The sequence below is a fragment of the Juglans regia genome, chromosome 8 (assembly GCF_001411555.2).
Source record: "Juglans regia cultivar Chandler chromosome 8, Walnut 2.0, whole genome shotgun sequence".
Taxonomy (NCBI): Eukaryota; Viridiplantae; Streptophyta; class Magnoliopsida; order Fagales; family Juglandaceae; genus Juglans; species Juglans regia.
The window spans coordinates 18816971-18834975 of record NC_049908.1 but is presented as its reverse complement, the minus strand read 5'-3'; the positions used below and the strand labels follow the sequence as shown (position 1 = coordinate 18834975).

At 46.2% G+C, this 18005-nt stretch overlaps 1 protein-coding gene across 1 annotated transcript; it reads left to right on the top strand.

The window, feature by feature from the left end:
- The first annotated feature begins 13815 nt into the window (after window positions 1-13815).
- Window positions 13816-15436, top strand: LOC108997865 (uncharacterized protein At4g13230). The gene is made up of 3 exons (XM_018974250.2): window positions 13816-14024; window positions 14814-14930; window positions 15040-15436. The coding sequence occupies exons 1-3, from the start codon at window positions 13887-13889 to the stop codon at window positions 15253-15255; spliced, it is 471 nt and encodes a 156-aa protein (XP_018829795.1). The 5' UTR covers window positions 13816-13886; the 3' UTR covers window positions 15256-15436.
- The last annotated feature ends 2569 nt before the right edge of the window (window positions 15437-18005 follow it).

Here is an 18005-nt window from a genome sequence, read left to right as displayed (position 1 = left end):
AATGAGGTTATACAAAAACTCAGCCGATGTGGAAACTCTCCGGCAGGAGAATGTGGCGTTGCGAAGAAATGTGGAAGAAACAGAAGCAGACCAACCAAGCCACCACTCAAGAGACCACCCCCAACCTAACCCAATCACTACAGAGGAAGAGCGACGTAAGATAAACCTGCAGATCCAAATGGAGGTGGTGAAACAGATAAGCCAACCCACCACAGTGGATCAACTGCTCACTAATGCTGAATTGCCATACAGCACCGAAATCCTGGCTGTACCAATACCGCCGAGGTTCAAGGTCCCTTAGATGGAAGCTTATGACGAAACTAAAGACTGTTGGAGCATTTGGAGACCTTCAAAGCCCACATGACTCTTCACGGTTTCCCCAGTGAGGTAGTGTGTAAGGCGTTCTGTCTCACCCTGAAGGGGGCGGCGTGAATGTGGTTTGTCTCCTTGCAACCCAAAACCGTGGATAGCTTCAAGGAGCTAGCACGCCAGTTCCTAACGCAGCTTATGGCCAGCCGAATGAGGAGGAGGCCAGCGGCCTATTTGCTAACCGTCAAGCAGAGGGATGATGAGAGCCTTAAGTCATATCTCTCCTGCTTTAACAAGGAACGAATGACGACGGATGACCAAGATGAGAAGATCACGTTGGCATCGTTATTGGGTGGGATCTAGCCTCGCTGTCCATTCATGGCAAAAATTGCTCGCAAAACACCATCAAATTTGAGGGAGTTTATGGACCGGGCGGACAGTTACATAAATAGGGAAGACACACTCCAAGCACTAACAACGCTAAGGAAGTTGGACCTAGAAAGAGCAGACAGGAAAGCGACAGAGCGGCTTTGGGAGCTCGACTGAGGAGCCCCCCCAGAAGCGAACTCACGAAGTCAAAAGTAAGGGAAAGCATGGCCCACGCCTACACTCTAGCTTGGCAGTAGAAGAAAGGGAAAACCCGAGTCGATGGGAGGGACTGGGGTTGAGCCCGGCGCGATCCAAATATTGTTCTTTTCACCGAAGCAATGGACACAACACTAAGGACTGTTATATCAAATGGGGAAGGCCTAACGACCCGAGGATCCGAACCGGACGGAACAATGATAAAAGAAGTGATTTGCAACAGGAATACCACCCTCTGCCCAGGAGAGACTGAGACCGGAGCACCGTGCTGGGAGATTGGGACCGAAGTCCCGTACGAAGAAGGCAAGATCCGGCCACTAGGAGCCGCAGCCCGATTTATGAAAATCAGGACTATTCCCTAAGGGATAGTGCGAGTCCCGAAAGGAGAGGAACTGCAAACCCTTGCAAAGTAAGCCTATGTCAGGAGAGGTCGAGGGGGGAAAAACCTTCTCTAGGAGAAATCGGCACCATAGCTGGAGGATATGCCGAGGGAACAACTTCCTCCGCTCGGAAAGCCCACGCAAGGAAGGCCAGGTACGGAGAAGTATTCTCCACCCAACGAACGCACCCCAGAGACCCGACTAGGGAACATTTGATAACATTTAGTGAAGAGGACGGGGAGGGGCTGTTTAGACCCCATGACGACGCGCTGGTAGTAACAATGCAGATAGACAACTACCGAACCAGAAGGATATTGATCGACAATGGCATTTCCGCAGACATCCTCTTTTGGGAAGCCTTCAGCAGGATGGGAATTTCCCGCGTTCGATTACGGCCAGCCCGACTCCCCTCAGAGGCTTCACAGGGGACACCATCCAGTCGGCCTATGCAATTGCCCTATCGGTACTAGTAGGTACAACCCCCAAAACTACATCCCTCATAGTGGACTTCCTGGTGGTGAAGGCCCCATCCTCATACAATGTAATAATTGGGAGACCGTCGTTGAACCAACTGAGGGCCGTCACCTCCACGTACCATTTGAAAGTGAAATTTTCGACTAGGAAAGGGTGGGGGAGATGTGAGGTGAACAGCAGACTGCAAAGGACTGCTATACCAAGGAGATGAAGTTAAAAGCAGTAATTGTGCAGACCCTGGAATTGATTCCCGAGGAGGCCGCCGAGTCAGAGCTGCTCGTTCAGATGGGACAGGAAAAAGAGGGGGAACACCGAGAGGAGCGAATGCGGACAAGTCCGGGGGAGGCAACTCAACTACCACCCTCAACAGCGACCAAGCTAGACCACGAAGTGAGGGATGAAGAAACGCTAAGACGAGCAGAGCCCAACGAACCCTTGGTTTTGATTCCTATGGATTCTAGGAACCCGGAATGGACTGTACGAATGGGGTCCAGAATGCCCGAAGAATTGAGTCGATCTATGAGACAGCTGTTGCAGGAACATCGCGATGTTTTTGCTTGGTGCCACGAAGAAATGCCGGGAATCGACGGGTCAGTGATGGAGCACCGGCTATGCGTGAACCCTGACGTAAAGAGAGTCAAGCAAAAGCGCAGTAGTTTCAATGAAGAGAAGTACATGGCCATAGCCGAGGAAGTCGAACGCCTCCTGGCCGTGGGCTTCATTCGAGAGGTTTACTATCCCGAATGACTCTCTAATGTTGTGCTGGTCAAAAAGGTGAGCGGGAAATGTAGGATGTGCGTTGATTTCACCTACCTGAACAAAGCATACCCGAAGGACAGCTTTCCTCTCCCAAGGATTGATCTGATAGTCGATTCGACAACAGGGCACTCGCTACTTAGTTTCATGGATGCATACTCTGGCTACAACCAGATAAGGATGGATCCTGATGACGAAGAGAGAACAACATTTATCACCGACAGAGAACTTTACTGCTACACGACAATGCCTTTCGGCCTGAAGAACGTGGGAGCAACATTCTAATGCTTGGTCAACAGGATGTTCAAGAACCAGATCGGGAGAAAAATGGAGGTCTACGTAGATGATCTTTTGGTCAAGAGCAAGAGGACCGAGCAGCATCTCAACGATCTCCGCGAAGCCTTCGCGGTGCTGAGAAAATATAAGATGAAACTCAACCCGCATAAATGCGCCTTTGGGGTGGAATCGGGGAAGTTCCTGGGCTTCATGGTTTCAAACCGAGTCATCGAAGCCAATCCCAAAAAGATCAAAGCCATCATGAACATGCCTCCGCCGAGGAGCATCAATGAGGTTCATAAGCTGATAGGGAGGATAGCTACCCTGAGTCGTTTCATCGCCAGATTGACTGACTGATGTCTCCCTTTCTTTAATGTCCTTCGGAAAGCGCAAGAATGGGATGAGGATTGTAACAGAGCCTTCGACGAACTAAAAAAATATCTGGCACACCCACCGCTACTCAGCCAAACCACCCCGGGAGAAAGCCTGACGGTGTATCTAGCGATGACACCAGTGCGATATCCTCAGTGTTGATCCAAACATAGGCTGGAGTTCAACGCCCAATCTATTACATTAGCAAAGCCTTCCGAGGCGCAGAGGCCAGGAATCCTTGGACGGAGATGCTTGCCTTTGCGCTAGTGATCGCCGCCAGACGATTAAGGCCCTACTTTCAGGCCCACCCAATGAAGGTCCAAACTGATGTGCCCCTGAGAAAGATATTGTAGAAACCTAATGTTTCAGGACGAATGACTAGTTGGGCAATTGAGTTAAGCGAATTCAAAATCGAATACCTCCCCAGAATGTCAATGAAAGGACAAGTACTGTCGGATTTTGTTGCCGAATACTCAAATTTCCCCGAAGAGGTAATCGATGCCCCGTGAGGCAAGTCGTGGCTAGTCTATGTCGACAGCTTGTCTTGTCAAAATGGTGGCGGAGCTAGGATACACATAGTAACGGATTCAGGCGAAAGATTATATTACGCTCTCAAGCTCAGTTTTAAGGTCACCAACAATGAAGCAAAATACGAAGCGCTCCTGTCAGGATTGACGATCGCAGATCCCTTGGCGCAACAGAAGTTGAATTGAAAGCTGACTCACAGATAGTGGTGGGGCAGGTGACAGGACGATTCCTCACAAAAGGGGAAAACCTGAAAAGATATCTACAACGAGTTGGCGAGGAACGGGACCATTTCCAGTATTCTGCTATCCATCAGATCCCTAGAGGGGAGAATTGGGAAGCGGATCGATTGGCTAAGGCAGCTTCGAGGCAAGAAGAGGTCCCACTCCCAGACCATGTGGTTGCCCAGACCATCGACCTAGCTGCGGTGGGGATTAGGGTGTCGACTATCGAGGCCCACTCACCCCCGGAATGGGCTATGGACGTCTCGAGGTTCCTTCAAGAAGGAGTCCTTCCAGATGATCGGAAGGAAGCCCGAAAGGTTAGAAACCGAGTGGCCTGATTCACACTGGTAGAGGGAATTATGTATAAAAGGGGATATGTTGAGCCACTATTAAGGTGCATCTCCCGCGAGCAGGCGCAATACGTGTTGGCAGAGATCCATGAAGGGATGTGCGATAGTCACACGAACAGAAGGGCATTGGCAATGCGAACCGTCTGGGCAGGATACTATTGGCCTAACGCCCACAAAGATGCTGACAAATTCGCCTGGAAGTGCCTTAAGTGCCAGGAAAATGCCCCCATACCTCGTTGTCCCCTTGCCGAGCTTACTTCAATCACAGCTCCATGGCCTTTCGCCCAATGGGGATTGGACCTTGTAGGGCCCCTCCCGACAGGCAAGGGAGGGGTGAAGTTTGTCGTGGTGGCAGTGGATTACTTTACCAAGTGGGTGGAGGCGGAAGCTCTAGCAACGATCACGGCTAGGGCAATAACGAATTTCCTTTGGAAGTCCGTAATCTATCGTTTCAGTATTCCCCAAAGTCTCATCTCAGACAACGGACCACAATTTGACTGCTCACACTATCGAGAATGGTGCACGGAACTCAAGATCAAAGTCAAATACTCCTCTCCGGGACACCCACAGGCCAATGGACAGATAGAAGCAACCAATAAAATGCTGCTCAACATCTTAAAAAAGAAATTGGGAGCACAGAAAGGGGAATGGACAGAAGAGCTCCCGAGCACGTTGTGGGCCTACCGAACGTCGGTAAGGACCCCAACCGGAGAAACACCTTACTCCCTAGTCTATGGGGTGGAGGCCGTGATACCAGCGGAAGTAGCCATACCCACATACAGGGTGCAACAATATGATCCCGACCGGAATAAAGAGCGACTCCGGGAGAGTCTAGATTTCCTGGAAGAGAGAAGAGAGGAAGCAGCAAGCCGAGTAGCGACCAACAAACGAAAATTCGAGTCATACTTCAACAAACGAGTCCGACCTCACAACTTTAAAGTAGGGGACATGGTCTTAAAGCAGACAGGAGTTACAACTCATGAAGGGGGGAAGCTGGGTACCAAGTGGGAAGGACCATACTTAGTGGCGGCGACCGGAAGACCCGGCTCATACCGGCTAAAAGACCATGAAGGGAACGAGCTGCCTCACCCATGGAACGCGGAGCATTTGAGGAAGTATTTTGTATGAAAATAGCACAAGCTAAGCTCGAATATATGTAAAAATGCTACTAGTTAAAGGTTTAGTGAACTAACTGTGAAATGTAGCATTGCTGTATTCTACACCCCTGAAATGAATCAAGGCGTTTAAGCCCGATCTCGACCTGCCAAGCTTCATGCCCAAAAGAAAGGAAGAATTGCGTTGGCAGGGAGCAGGCCCCTCGCATCCAGCTGACCCAAGAGTGCCAACCCACGAAGCACACAGCGCAGTTCGAATGACTTGCCGAGCTTCGTGCCCAAAAGAAAGGAAGAATTGCGTTGGCGGGGGCGGGGCCCCACAGGTCTAGCTGACCCAAGAGTGCCAACCCACGAAGCACAAAGTGCAGTCCGAATGACTTGCCAAGCTTCGTGCCCAAAAGAAAGGAAGAGTCGCGTTAGCGGGGAGCGAGGCCCCTCGGGTCTAGCTGACCCAAGAGTGCCAACCCACGAAGCACAAAGCGCAGTCCGAATGACTTGTCGATCTTCGTGCCCAAAAGAAATGAAGAATCGCGTTGGTGGGGAGCGAAGCCCCTTGCGTCCAGCTGACCCAAGAGTGCCAACCCACGAAGCACAAAGCGAAGTTGAATGACTTGCCAAGCTTCGTGCCCAAAAGAAAGGAAGAGTCGCGTTGGCAGGGAGTGGGGCCCCTTGGGTCTAGCTGATGCAAGACTGCTAACCCACGAAGCACAAAGCGCAGTCCGAATGACTTGTCGATCTTCGTGCCCAAAAGAAATGAAGAATCGCGTTGGTGGGGAGTGAAGCCCCTCGCTTCCAGCTGACCCAAGAGTGCCAACCCATGAAGCACAAAGCGCAGTCGAATGACTTGCCGAGCTTCGTGCCCAAAAGAAAGGAAGAGTCGCGTTGGCGGGGAGTGGGGCCCCTTGGGTCCAGCTGACACATGACTGCTAACCCACGAAGCACAAAGCGCAGTCCGAATGACTTGCCGAGCTTCGTGCCCAAAAGAAAGGAAGAATCGCGTTGGCAGGGAGCGGGGCCCCTCGCGTCCAGCTGACCCAAGAGTGCCAACCCACGAAGCACAAAGCGCAGTTCGAATGACTTGTCGAGCTTCGTGCCCAAAAGAAAGGAAGAATCGCATTGGCGGGGAGTAGGGCCCCTCCGGTCTAGCTGACGCAAGAGAGCCAACCCACGAAGCACAAAGCGAAGTCAGAATGACTTGCCGAGCTTCATGCCCAAAAGAAAGGAAGAATCACGTTGGCGGGGAGCGGGGCCCCTCGCGTCCAGCTGACCCAAGAGTGCCAACCCACGAAGCACAAAGCGCAGTCGAATGACTTGCCGAGCTTCGTGCCCAAAAGAAAGGAAGAGTCGCGTTGGCGGGGAGTGAGGCCCCTTGGGTCCAGCTGACGCATGACTGCTAACCCACGAAGCACAAAGCGCAGTCCGAATGACTTGCCGAGCTTCGTGCCCAAAAGAAAGGAAGAATCGCGTTGGCAGGGAGCGGGGCCCCTCACGTCCAGCTGACGCAAGAGTGCCAACCCACGAAGCACAAAGCGCAGTCCGAATGACTTGCCGAGCTTCGAGCCCAAAAGAAAGGAAGAATCGCATTGGCGGGGAGTAGGGCCCCTCCGGTCTAGCTGACCCAAGAGTGCCAACCCACAAAGCACAAAGCGCAGTCCGAATGACTTGCCGAGTTTCGTGCCCAAAAGAAATGAAGAATCGCTTTGGTGGGGAGCGGGGCCCCTCGCGTCCAGCTGACCCAAGAGTGCCAACCCACGAAGTACAAAGCGCAGTCTGAATGACTTGTCGAGCTTCGTGCCCAAAAGAAAAGAAGAGTCACGTTGGCGGGGAGCGGGGCCCCTTAGGTCCAGCTGACGCAAGAGAGCCAACCCACGAAGCACAAAGAGAAGTCAGAATGACTTGCCGAGCTTCATGCCCAAAAGAAAGGAAGAATCACGTTGGCGGGGAGCGGGGCCCCTCAGGTCCAGCTGACCCAAGAGTGCCAACCCACGAAGCACAAAGCGCAGTCCGAATGACTTGACGAGCTTCGTGCCCAAGAGAAAGGAAGAATCACGTTGGCAAGCTTCCAAGCTTCACGCTAAGGAGCAGGAAAAGATGCCTTGGGGAGAGAAGCACTAGGAAAAAGCGAAGGCAAAACAAAATATAAGGAGCCCGAAGAGAAAGAGCTAGGCAAGATCCTTGATATACACACATCCCGAACAAGAGTCACAGGTAGAATCCTTACATAAAAACAAAAAAACAAAAACAAAAAAAAAAAAAAGAAAAAAAAAAAAAAAAAAAAAAAAAAAAAGAGAAAAGAAAAGATAAAAAGAGGGGGGGCCAACTAAGAAGTGGCTACAAAAGAACAAACATGGCAGCCCTAAGAGGAGGGATGCCCGGAAGGTTCAAAAAAGTTAGTCCCCTCTTCTGTGGGCGAGGAGTTGGGCGGCTTACGGCTAGAGGTCTCCTAGTGACAAACTCGAATTCAAGGTTGCAACTAGGAGACGGCAACAGCGCAAGTAACAGCATGTCGAAGGGCAGGCAACGAACGGGATAGAGCCCCCTTTCCACCAGCATCTGTCTCCACCTTCGTCGGCAGCAACAGCCACGCCCCCACCTTGACCGAACACTGTCTAGAACCTGTGGGAAGCAGGTTCTTGTTCACATGCTCACGGAGACCCCATAAGCAAGAGGGCAGGAACAAGTGAGGCGTGATAAGCAAGAGGGCAAGAGCAAGAGCCGTCTGGAGTTCGCCCTGCTTGCAGCAGCCGAACTCCCACCAGCAGCATCCCAAACGCCAGAACCAAACGCATCCGCCTCCCTTAAGTGACAAAAGGGGGGAGGTGATAGTGGACCAACAAATACAATGAAAGGAGAAAATAGGCCAGCTATGCCCTAGTAGGAGGTAAGCACGTCCCCTCTTTATAGCCGAGAATGGTTCGGAGTGAACCTGGGGCCCATGACACCTAACGGCCCACGTCACCTCCACGTACCCACAGGAACCCTAAGATTCGCCCACGCATCCCCGACAAGACTTAGATCCCAAGGAGCGGTCGTTGGGGAGAAATAAATGTGGAGGACCTTGGTCGGCATGTGGGTAGTATAAAGAGGTGGCAAACGAGGAAGCCAAGCGCGAAACTTGAATCATGAGTGTAATAAAGGCACCTGGGGCAGTGGACAGTAGTTGGGTGAGACTTGGACCAGATAAAGAAAGAAGAGTGTCAGCGAAGGGTAACCCCAGGACAGCCGACAAGAGGACCGTAGTTTCAGCCGCCCATGTGTGTACGAAGTATAATGAGCAGCTCGGTAAACTCTAGGAGAAAAGCAGTCGCTACCCAAACAGAGCTGCGGTCGGGGTTCGAGGTTTGAGGATTTAATCAAGACACTACGCCATAGAACCCATGCGGTACGCTTTCCAGCTAAAATAAGGATTTAACATGGAGCCTGTCTGTTTCCATACCCTTCAGCTCAAGCTCCTTACGCTTAAGGTCAAGCTCTAGACTCATGACCTTCATCATCTCGGCCATATCCCTGTTGAGTTTCCTCTGTTCGTGGATCTTCTGGAGACGAAACGTGTTACTCTCCCGCAGGGACTCGTTCTCTACCTCTAGGGCTTGCTTCTGGCCAAGCATCTTCTCCCCTCGGAGGTTTAGAAGTTTGTTTAGTGCCCTCTGAGTCTTGAGGTCCTCTTCTAGAACTTCTTGCTCTCGGGAAACCAAATCGGCAAAGTCCTCGACGCTAATCCATAGAAAAAGCAAAGCAAAGCCAAAAAAGAAAGGAGAACGAGGAGAGAAGCGGTCGAGTGGAAGGAAACTCACGTGAACAAAGAGCGGTTGGAATTTCTGGAAGTACGATTTGAAGAACGCTGTTCGGGTCCTGGTATGACCGGATCCCGAACCCAGTGATACTCTTGGCTCGGAAGAAGAAGGGGTGTCGACGGGCACCTGAGGCAGGGTGACCAATCGATGATTAGGAAACGAAATTGTTCCTCCCTCGATTGGAAGGGGGGCCTCTGCGGGAGGGTCCTGCAAGGGGACCGGGCCCTCGACCTGATCATCACTAATGGGAAAGAGGCTGCCACACGGGGAAGGGTCATCCTCTATCTCCACCAGGTCGATGTTTGGTTGTAGAATGAAGGATGCATCCTCTTGAACTAGCGAAGGGGCGGGGGGAGAGCTTGGAGGGCCTCCAACTTGGACTGAGATCCCGCCCGACACCTCGTATGAGTAGGAGGGAACGCCACTGGGGGAGGGATCAATCTCTACTCCCACCTGGTAAGTATCCTGCGGCGGGGCAAGGAGGAACGATAAGGAACGTCAACAAGAACCGAGAAGGAAGAGCCAATACTTGGGCAATCCCTTCCAAAAGGGGAACTTGTTCTAAAATGATCGGGGAGTCTGGCTCGACAAGTGAGATCGGTAATGGAACGAACATTGGGACCCCGAGTTGGTCAGGAGCAGTTGAACCTGAACAGCCTGGTTCCCCGACTCCAGGTCTGAGAATAGCCACCTCGGGCTCTTGCTCCATGACTTCAGGAAGATCGGGCTCCCGGGCAGGCAAACCTCCTCCTTCAGGAAGAAAAATAGCTGAGACATGGGTTGGGGAACCCCCGAAGGAACCCGAGCCGATGCGATCGGGGGCGAAGGTAGGAGAATGAGGTAGACCTCCCTCAAAGGATGCGTCGAATTCCGTGAGCATCTCTTCAAAAGAGATAGGTGGCTCGCGCAAGAGACCTTCCACTTTGGAGAGAGCCTCCTTGAAGGAGGTGAAGGCGCCCGGAACCTGCCCCGACCCGCTAGGTTCGGGGCCCTCGAAGGCTGTAGCGAAGAGAGAGGCGGCGGCGGTCCCGGCATCTACTTCACCTGTAGGACCTGTCCGAGAAGAAGTAAAGGTGATTAGTTGTAGATCGAACAGGACACATGCATGTATGTATACGTTTGGAAATTTATGATGATATACCTCCAGAAGAGCCAACGCCAGGAGCGGGTCGACCAGCACTCTCCATAATTTTGACCAAGCCACCCTTACAGGCCGCCCGGCCAGATTCACCCCCATGTGCAGCTCGCCGAGGGCCTTTTCCCTTTCGCTGAATAGCCTTAGGTTTAGGAGGGAGGGGTAGAGTCGTGGGGGGTTCCTTGGTGGGGGCAGGCCCGGAAGGAATGGGCGCCTTCGGTTCGGTACGTTGTCGTTTCGGCCGGTCTCCTTAGGGAGGGGAAGTCGCAGGACGTTTTTCCTTGAACGAGGAAAGCGGGCCCGCCAGCAAGTCCCGGCCCAGCACATGATTACGGAACGGGAGGACAAGGTAGCGGCGTATGTAGTCGTCTTTCAGAAGTGCATCCGTCTTCGACAGGTCAGGATGGGCCAAAACCCACGACACGACAGAGGCAACCCAGAATTCCTTTGTCTCCGATAAGGTGATGGCCAGGGATTTGGTGGTCAGAACTTTACCCCATACTGACCGAACAGGGAATTCGCCATAGTCCCTCTCCCCCTCGGGACACTCCCAGCCAGTGCCCCTCACAAAGAAGAAGCGTCGATGCCATTCTTTTAGTGAGGAATAGTGCCTCTCCAAGGGTGTAAAGCGTCTCTCGGCAGTATAAGATTGAAAACTACAGCAGTTTCCGTTGAGTCTTGTAATCTAGTACACGCTCAGAAATTCACGAGCGGTGAGGTCTGGGTAGTCTTCCGAATCGGATAAAACGAGCCGGAAGGCCACACAACTGGCCAGGAGGAAATGCCAGGCGTTAGGGTTCAATTGTGCTGGGGCAAGCTTCCAATAGTCTAGAACGTTACGAACGGGACGACAAAACAGAGAGCAAAGACCGGTGGTGAACATGTGAGGGTAAAGCGCCATTGCCGGCACTAGACCCTAGCGATCTGTCATGGTGACGTGAGGCGACGGGACTTCAACCGAAGTCCCATCGGGAAGTGGAAACTCCCTGCAGAAAGCATGAAGCTCAGTCTTGGTCATGGACGAGACCCACTGATGCCCTGCGAAGTAGTTGAAACGGGACTCGTGTACAGCTTGCTTAGTCATGGAGAATGAGGGAGAAGAGAAACCGAGGAGGTAATCGGAGATACGAAGTGAATATAGCAGAGAAAGAGAAGAGTAAGGAGCAAAACGTAAGAATGAAGGAAAAGGGGGGAAAGGGGCAGCGAAATGAATGGTTGCCAGCTTAAAGCGGCGTTGCGGAATTCGAAGAGGTGCCTCAATAGCGGGAAGCCTGTGCAGCAGTATCATAGCATGTGCGCTAAGAACGAATCGACTCCGGGATGACAGAAGGGATTTTTGAATTTCCAGCCCACCATCGTGCTAAAAGTTTGCAGGGTATTGTAGTGGGAAGAAAATCATTACCTTAGGCCCAAGAAAGTAGAAAGGGCTTGTAACAGGGGTTGGGCCGGCCAATAGAGCCCAACCCGGTCACCAAAGCCCAGACGAGGCCTTAACCAAAGCCAAGGAAGGGGTTCAAAAGCTAAGAAAGGAAGAAAGAGGGACTATGGCCGACATCACCGAACAGATGGGATGTAGAACAGAGGCCAAATCGTATTTAATGCGGCCCATAACAGAGGCCATGTCACATTAAATGCGGCCCAGAACAGTGGCCACGTCGCATTTAATGCGGCCTAGAGCAGAGGCCATGTCACATTAAATGCCTTACAGAGCGCAGGGCGCGCGGCATTAAATGCGACCCAAGACCAGAACGGTACACAGAGAAAGTTAGGCGTAATCGCCACTCGGTGAGGAAACAACGCTTAAGCTGCTCGGTAACACGGCCCGCGGGGCAAATTGTCTTGCGTTACACGAAATCCAACCATAGGGGGCTTCTAAAAGGTAACTATAAATAGGGGCGACCCAACAACGAAAGGGGTGATGAAAAAATACTCTCTCTCTCTCTCTCTCTTCTTAACTCTCTCTCTAGCTTTATCTCTCTTAGTACTGACTCAAGCATCGGAGGATTAATGGACCACGAGGTCCCCTCCCCGTTTCTGACTGTGTAGGATCGAGCTTGTGTACCGAGAGTGAGGAGTTGCCCAGGCCCGCGAAACACGACATCAACACTCAGATTACGATATCTTTTCGTCACGACCACTATTACTCACCTAGGCTTTTCCTCACCTATTTCTTGGCTCGCTTGATACTAAGCTCGCCTATCCTTTGTTGGATTATCACCTTGCTCACCCAATTCTATGCTTGTCTATCTTGGTTTGCCCTCGACCTTGCTCCCTCGATGCTATGCTTGCTTACCCTTTGCTCCCCCTTGACCTTGTTCGCTCACAATGCTATGCTCGCTTATCCTTAGCTCTTCATCATCTTGCTCGTCAGCTTGCTCGCCCAATACAATTTTTTCTCTAAAACAATAATTGTGCTATATAGAAGTTTTACACTCTACACACCACTTAAAAATATTTGATTTGATTTTTTTATTTTATATTTCATATTTCATGAAACATAAGGATAAAAAGATAAAATCATTTATTTTTAAGTAGTATGCAGGAGTGTGAGATTTATATTTAGAATTTTTCCTAATACAATTTTAAGCGGATAATATGGTTATGTCAATGCATAAGTAGTGTGTTCCTACTAGCATTAGACGCGATTCTCACAAGTGGGCTCGAGAAGTTTTTTAAAGCCCAAAAGTATTTATTGAACAACTTGGGGTTACTTTGGACTAAAACCCGGCCCATTGGAGATTATTAAATACGTGGCCCATGTTAGGATTAGGGTGAATGAAGTTAGGGTGTTTGAATTGAGATAATTTTTCTTACATGTTAGGATTATCTTTATTTACAAGTAAATAGATTTTACTTTTTATTGATGGACTACACGTTTTATTAGTCGGTACAAAACTTAGATTTTCTTGTTTTTACATTTTTATAAAATTTTAAATATAACATAGAAAGTTTTTAAAACATTGCACTCACTAGCCATGCATCAATCATGCATGTGGTTCCGCCATTAAACATAGGTTCTTGTTTTATTGGTATTTTTTGATTCATGTAATAAAATTTTATCGATTCATAAAAGGAGATAATAATGCCGCGTAATCGCCATATAATCGATTTGAAAAAGAGTGAGGTGTACTATTAAAAAATTAATTTTTATATGAATCCCATATTTTATTTACTTTTTTCAAAACGATTATACGGAAGTTGCACAATTTACGGTTGCAAATATCTTTTCTCAAGAATAATATATAATACTCAAAATGCAAAAAACCATTCTGAATTAATTTGACATTGCCAATAAATTTATCTTGACGTGAAAAATATATAAGAACAATGCAAACTTGAAACTAAATATATAAATTTTTTTTTTTTTAAATGGGATGTACGAGCAACTTAAGAATGCAATATTACTAGTTAAATCCTGAAAAAGAAAGTTATGAACGAAGTGAACGCTAACGGTCCTAAAATATTGGATCCCACTGACTGCAAAGGATAGTTTTAAAACCAATCAAATGCGGTAAGTACTCTCCATGATAGAAAGGTCCAAGTGAAATTCTTTATATATATTCAGTTTCTAAAGCAACTAAAATCCATTATATGGGAAAGATGGCAAGCTTACCCTTAGTCACCTGCATCCAGAAATTTGGTCCATCTAGATCAGCAGCAATCATCAGCAGGAGGAGCACCTGGAACTCTAGGCTGTTTGTGGCCTCTACGAGTCCAAGACCTATTCATGTAAGTCAGCCTTCATTAGCAATGTAGACATGATTTTTCAGGTGGTTTTAAGTTTCTCACATTATTCTCATGCTCCTCTTTTTGGTATAGTTTTCTTACTCATGGTTCCCCTTTTCTTTTAAATAATTCTTTTGCGATCACGTCCATCGCACTGTATTATATTACGTGGATAGTGTACTACTCATCAACTACTAGATCATGAAGAAATTTATGGATCTAACTCATCTTATAAAACTGGTTCTATAAAAGATGATTGATCATTCATTATAAACATGTCCAAGAGTCAAAATCTTGTCCATCCACAGACAATGTGAGATTATTCATCAATACTCTCTCTCACGTGCAGGCCAGATCAACCTTTTTTTAGAAAATAAAATTTAAGGGTGGATGGATAACGTAACACGTTTAACAAAATATCATTTGATATGTTTGTTGGCATATATATAGTATTTTTCATTGAAATATATATATATTAGTTGATGTCTTTTAGCATAAAAATTATGAGAGTAGTTTTGCCGTCTATATATATATATATATATATATGCTATGGTCTGATGGCATAACACCAAAATAAACCTCCAAATTAAAATGGAGGTTTTGGGTTCAACCCCCTCGATCCCCGAATAAAAAAAAAGTTTGGCGCACTCTCTTTAAATAAAGTGAAAAAATATGATACTTACATGAAAAAAAAAATTTAAAAAAATATGTTTCTTGTTATATTTTTGCCTGCATTCAATAAGTATTATGAAGACGTGCTGCATGCATGCCAACGAATTTTTTGTGTCATAGGCAAGCTGTTCACGTCAAGAGGCTTCGGCGGCCACTGAGGCAATAAAACAAGGAGCAAATGAGGCGAAGAAAACTGGTGAAACTATCAATGATAAGGCTTCCTCTGCTGCAGAACATGTTCGTACCCAACTTATGCATTTAGACACATTGAATAAAATTCATCTTCTTAATAATTATTTTCAACAATTATTGCTTATTTGTGTCCAAATAATTCATGAAACCTTAGGTGACCCAAAAGACAAAAGATATAGCTGGGAAGGTGTCGGAGACAGCCAAGGATGTCACTGAGAAGGCAAAGCATACAGCAGAAGAAGCATGGGGAACAACCAAAGACACAGCCCAAAAGGCGAAAGACAGCATGTTAGGCAAGGCTGAACTGTCGAAGGAAAGCATCAAAGAAAAGGCGGAGATAGTGAAGGATAGCATGAACACCAAGAATTGATTTATTCTTCCTTACCATTTCCAGTTGCTTTTCTGCTCCATTGATAGTGTTTTGTTTTAATTGGCATTTTATATTTCAACATATATATAAGGGATCTAGTTTCCAATTGTATCATGGTATCCAATTCCATGCATCTACCGTTTGTGGAAAATAACGTTTGAACACTAAAATGCTTATTTCATTGTTATTTGTACAATATCATCTGATTGCTAAAATTTTATGCTCGAATAATATTGTGAGTCACACACACACACATATAGGAAAAAGCTAGGGATTCCGCTCAAAGCTACTGCTCCCTTTTTTTTTTTTTTTTGGTTTAGTGATTAAGAAAGTTTAATATAATAATATTGTAAATTTTTTTTTTAAAAAAATATTTAATAGTATTAAAAATTGATATAAAAAAAAAAAAAAACTTAAAATGCCCAGCTGGAGCCCCCAACGGTGGGTGTAGACCCACCCATATATATATTGAAATTATTGTAACCAACATTGGAACCTTTATTTCACATCCAAACATATAGTCTACATGTATACAACCACTACGATAGATTTCATTTATTGTGACGAACGAAACCATCATAAAAAATAAACAAACCATTACAGAAATTTTTTGGTGACGGTTTGAAACCGTCCCCACCACCGTCACCAAAAAGTCATTACAAAAAGTATTTTGTAAGGGTTTATTGTACAACCGTCACTACTTTTTTTTTTTTTTGTGACTGTTGGAAGTTTGTCGTGAGTTGTAACGTTCGAACGTGAAGAGATTTTGTGACAGTCAAATTCTAATGAGTTGTTGTATCTGTCTTCCAAGTGCATAAGCTTTCAAAATGATACAGGGATGAGTTCCAAGATCGAATTCAAAAGGACAATGTGGTTCATGTGAGCATTAGATTTCATTTGTAATAGAGCAAGTTAGAAAACAAAAGTTGGAAAAAGATGTTGTAGCTGTACAATCGTCACTAAAAGTTTTTTTTTTTTTTTTTGTGACAGTTGGAAGTTTGCCGTAAGTTGCAATGTTTGAACATGAAGAGATTTTGTGACAGTCAAATTTTGATGAGCTATTGTATCTGTCTTCCAAGTGCAAAAGCTTTCAAAGTACTACAAGGATGAGTTCCAAGATCGATTTCATAGGGACAATGTGGTTCATGTGAGCATTAGATTCCATTTGTAACAGAGCAAGTTAGAAAACAAAAGTTGGAAAAAAATGTTGTAACTGTTGTATACACAAAAATAGATTTACAATAATGCAAAAATGAATGAATGGTATCTATTTATGTACAAAGGGCTGAATGGATGAGAATAAGGATTCTGGGTTGATTTTGGAAAACCTGTATTCCATTGCTGAATGTGAAACTTAAAAGAAAGAGCAAAGAAATTAACAATGGACAGATTTGAAACACTCCAAAGATACTGTGCAAAATGTGAACAAAAAATCTAAGGGATAATAAATTGAACACCTAAACTTCAGGTTTGACCCATTCACAGATTGTTGTTGAATAACTGACAAGTTCATCTTTACACAACCATTTACGCATTCATAGAGATGATGATTGAAAAATATAACAATTCAAGTTTAGTTTATAGCTTATTTGAAATTCCTTACTAGATTGCAGAGCAAGTTTGGACAATGAAAGAAGAAAAACTATCGGAGTCTTATATCATATTCAAGCATCAATTGTGTCTTTCGTCAACAACAAATCAAGATTAAGAAAATAGAACTCCAAGCTTTTACAAATATAAAATGCCACACAACACAGTAAGTTTAAGAAAAGGAAACCAATGGGAAAATGAGAAATCAACCTCAATCCGATTCTGAGTTACTCCCCGAAACTTAGGATTATGAATTTAGCCTAACATATTCGAATCAACACTTTGTCTCAACATTGTAAAGTCATGAAATTTCATAAAAGAAAATATAAAGGTGAAAAACGATCTGCCTTGCTCCCCTCCTGAAGAGAGTGTTTTTCCGCTCTATATAATATCCTTTGTATCCCCCTCTCCCCTAATGTACATGCACCTCTCCAGCTATCCTAATTGATTTCTTTTCTTCTTTTCTTAAGTCCAAAACCCTTAGGAATGCACACCGACTCAACAAAAATACCAAATTCAGTTGGGATTTGCTCTTCCATAAATGCCCAACAACATATAAATGCAAGTGCTCGTTATTTTAAGGGCAAAGATGGAACTTTAGACTTGATATGGCTCAGCAATATGAATGTCATGGTTATTCCTAGTACCACCAGTTGCAATTTCAATATTTTTACGTGCAAAGTATTGGCAACAATCAATTTTGGCTCTAATACTAAAATTTAATGCATAATTAAATGCTCAACTCTTTTGATGAAACAATTAACTCACTTAATCTACATAATTACGCATTTTTTACACTTTATCATACCCCCCAACTAACTACTTAACTCTCTAGCAAATAAAATAATCAAGAAAGCAAGTGAATTCAACTTTCATCCAAAATCACTAAATTTGATAATCTATGCCACAGATCAGACGCATTGGATTTAAGAGCATTGGAGCTAATGTAGATCGAATACTAACTCTTCACAAAGGCTCATACATTATCCAATTAATCAACCAAGTGGAAGATGCAAAAAGAATGCTTAACACTAAGTGCACAAGTATGTGATCAGATTTCCAAAATTGACTGCTAAAATCCATTAAAAATTCCAACAATAGTAGCTGATCAAGAAAGACCAACTGATCTTACTTTAATTCAAACCCATTGTAATGGTGGC

Bases quoted from the DNA above. Each gene is read 5' to 3' on its own strand.
- LOC108997865 (XM_018974250.2), top strand. From the start codon at position 13,887: ATGGGAAAGATGGCAAGCTTACCCTTAGTCACCTGCATCCAGAAATTT. The intron at 14,025-14,813 runs GTAAGTCAGCCT...TTTGTGTCATAG, and splicing joins CGAGTCCAAGACCTATTCAT to GCAAGCTGTTCACGTCAAGA. The intron at 14,931-15,039 runs GTTCGTACCCAA...ATGAAACCTTAG, and splicing joins CTTCCTCTGCTGCAGAACAT to GTGACCCAAAAGACAAAAGA.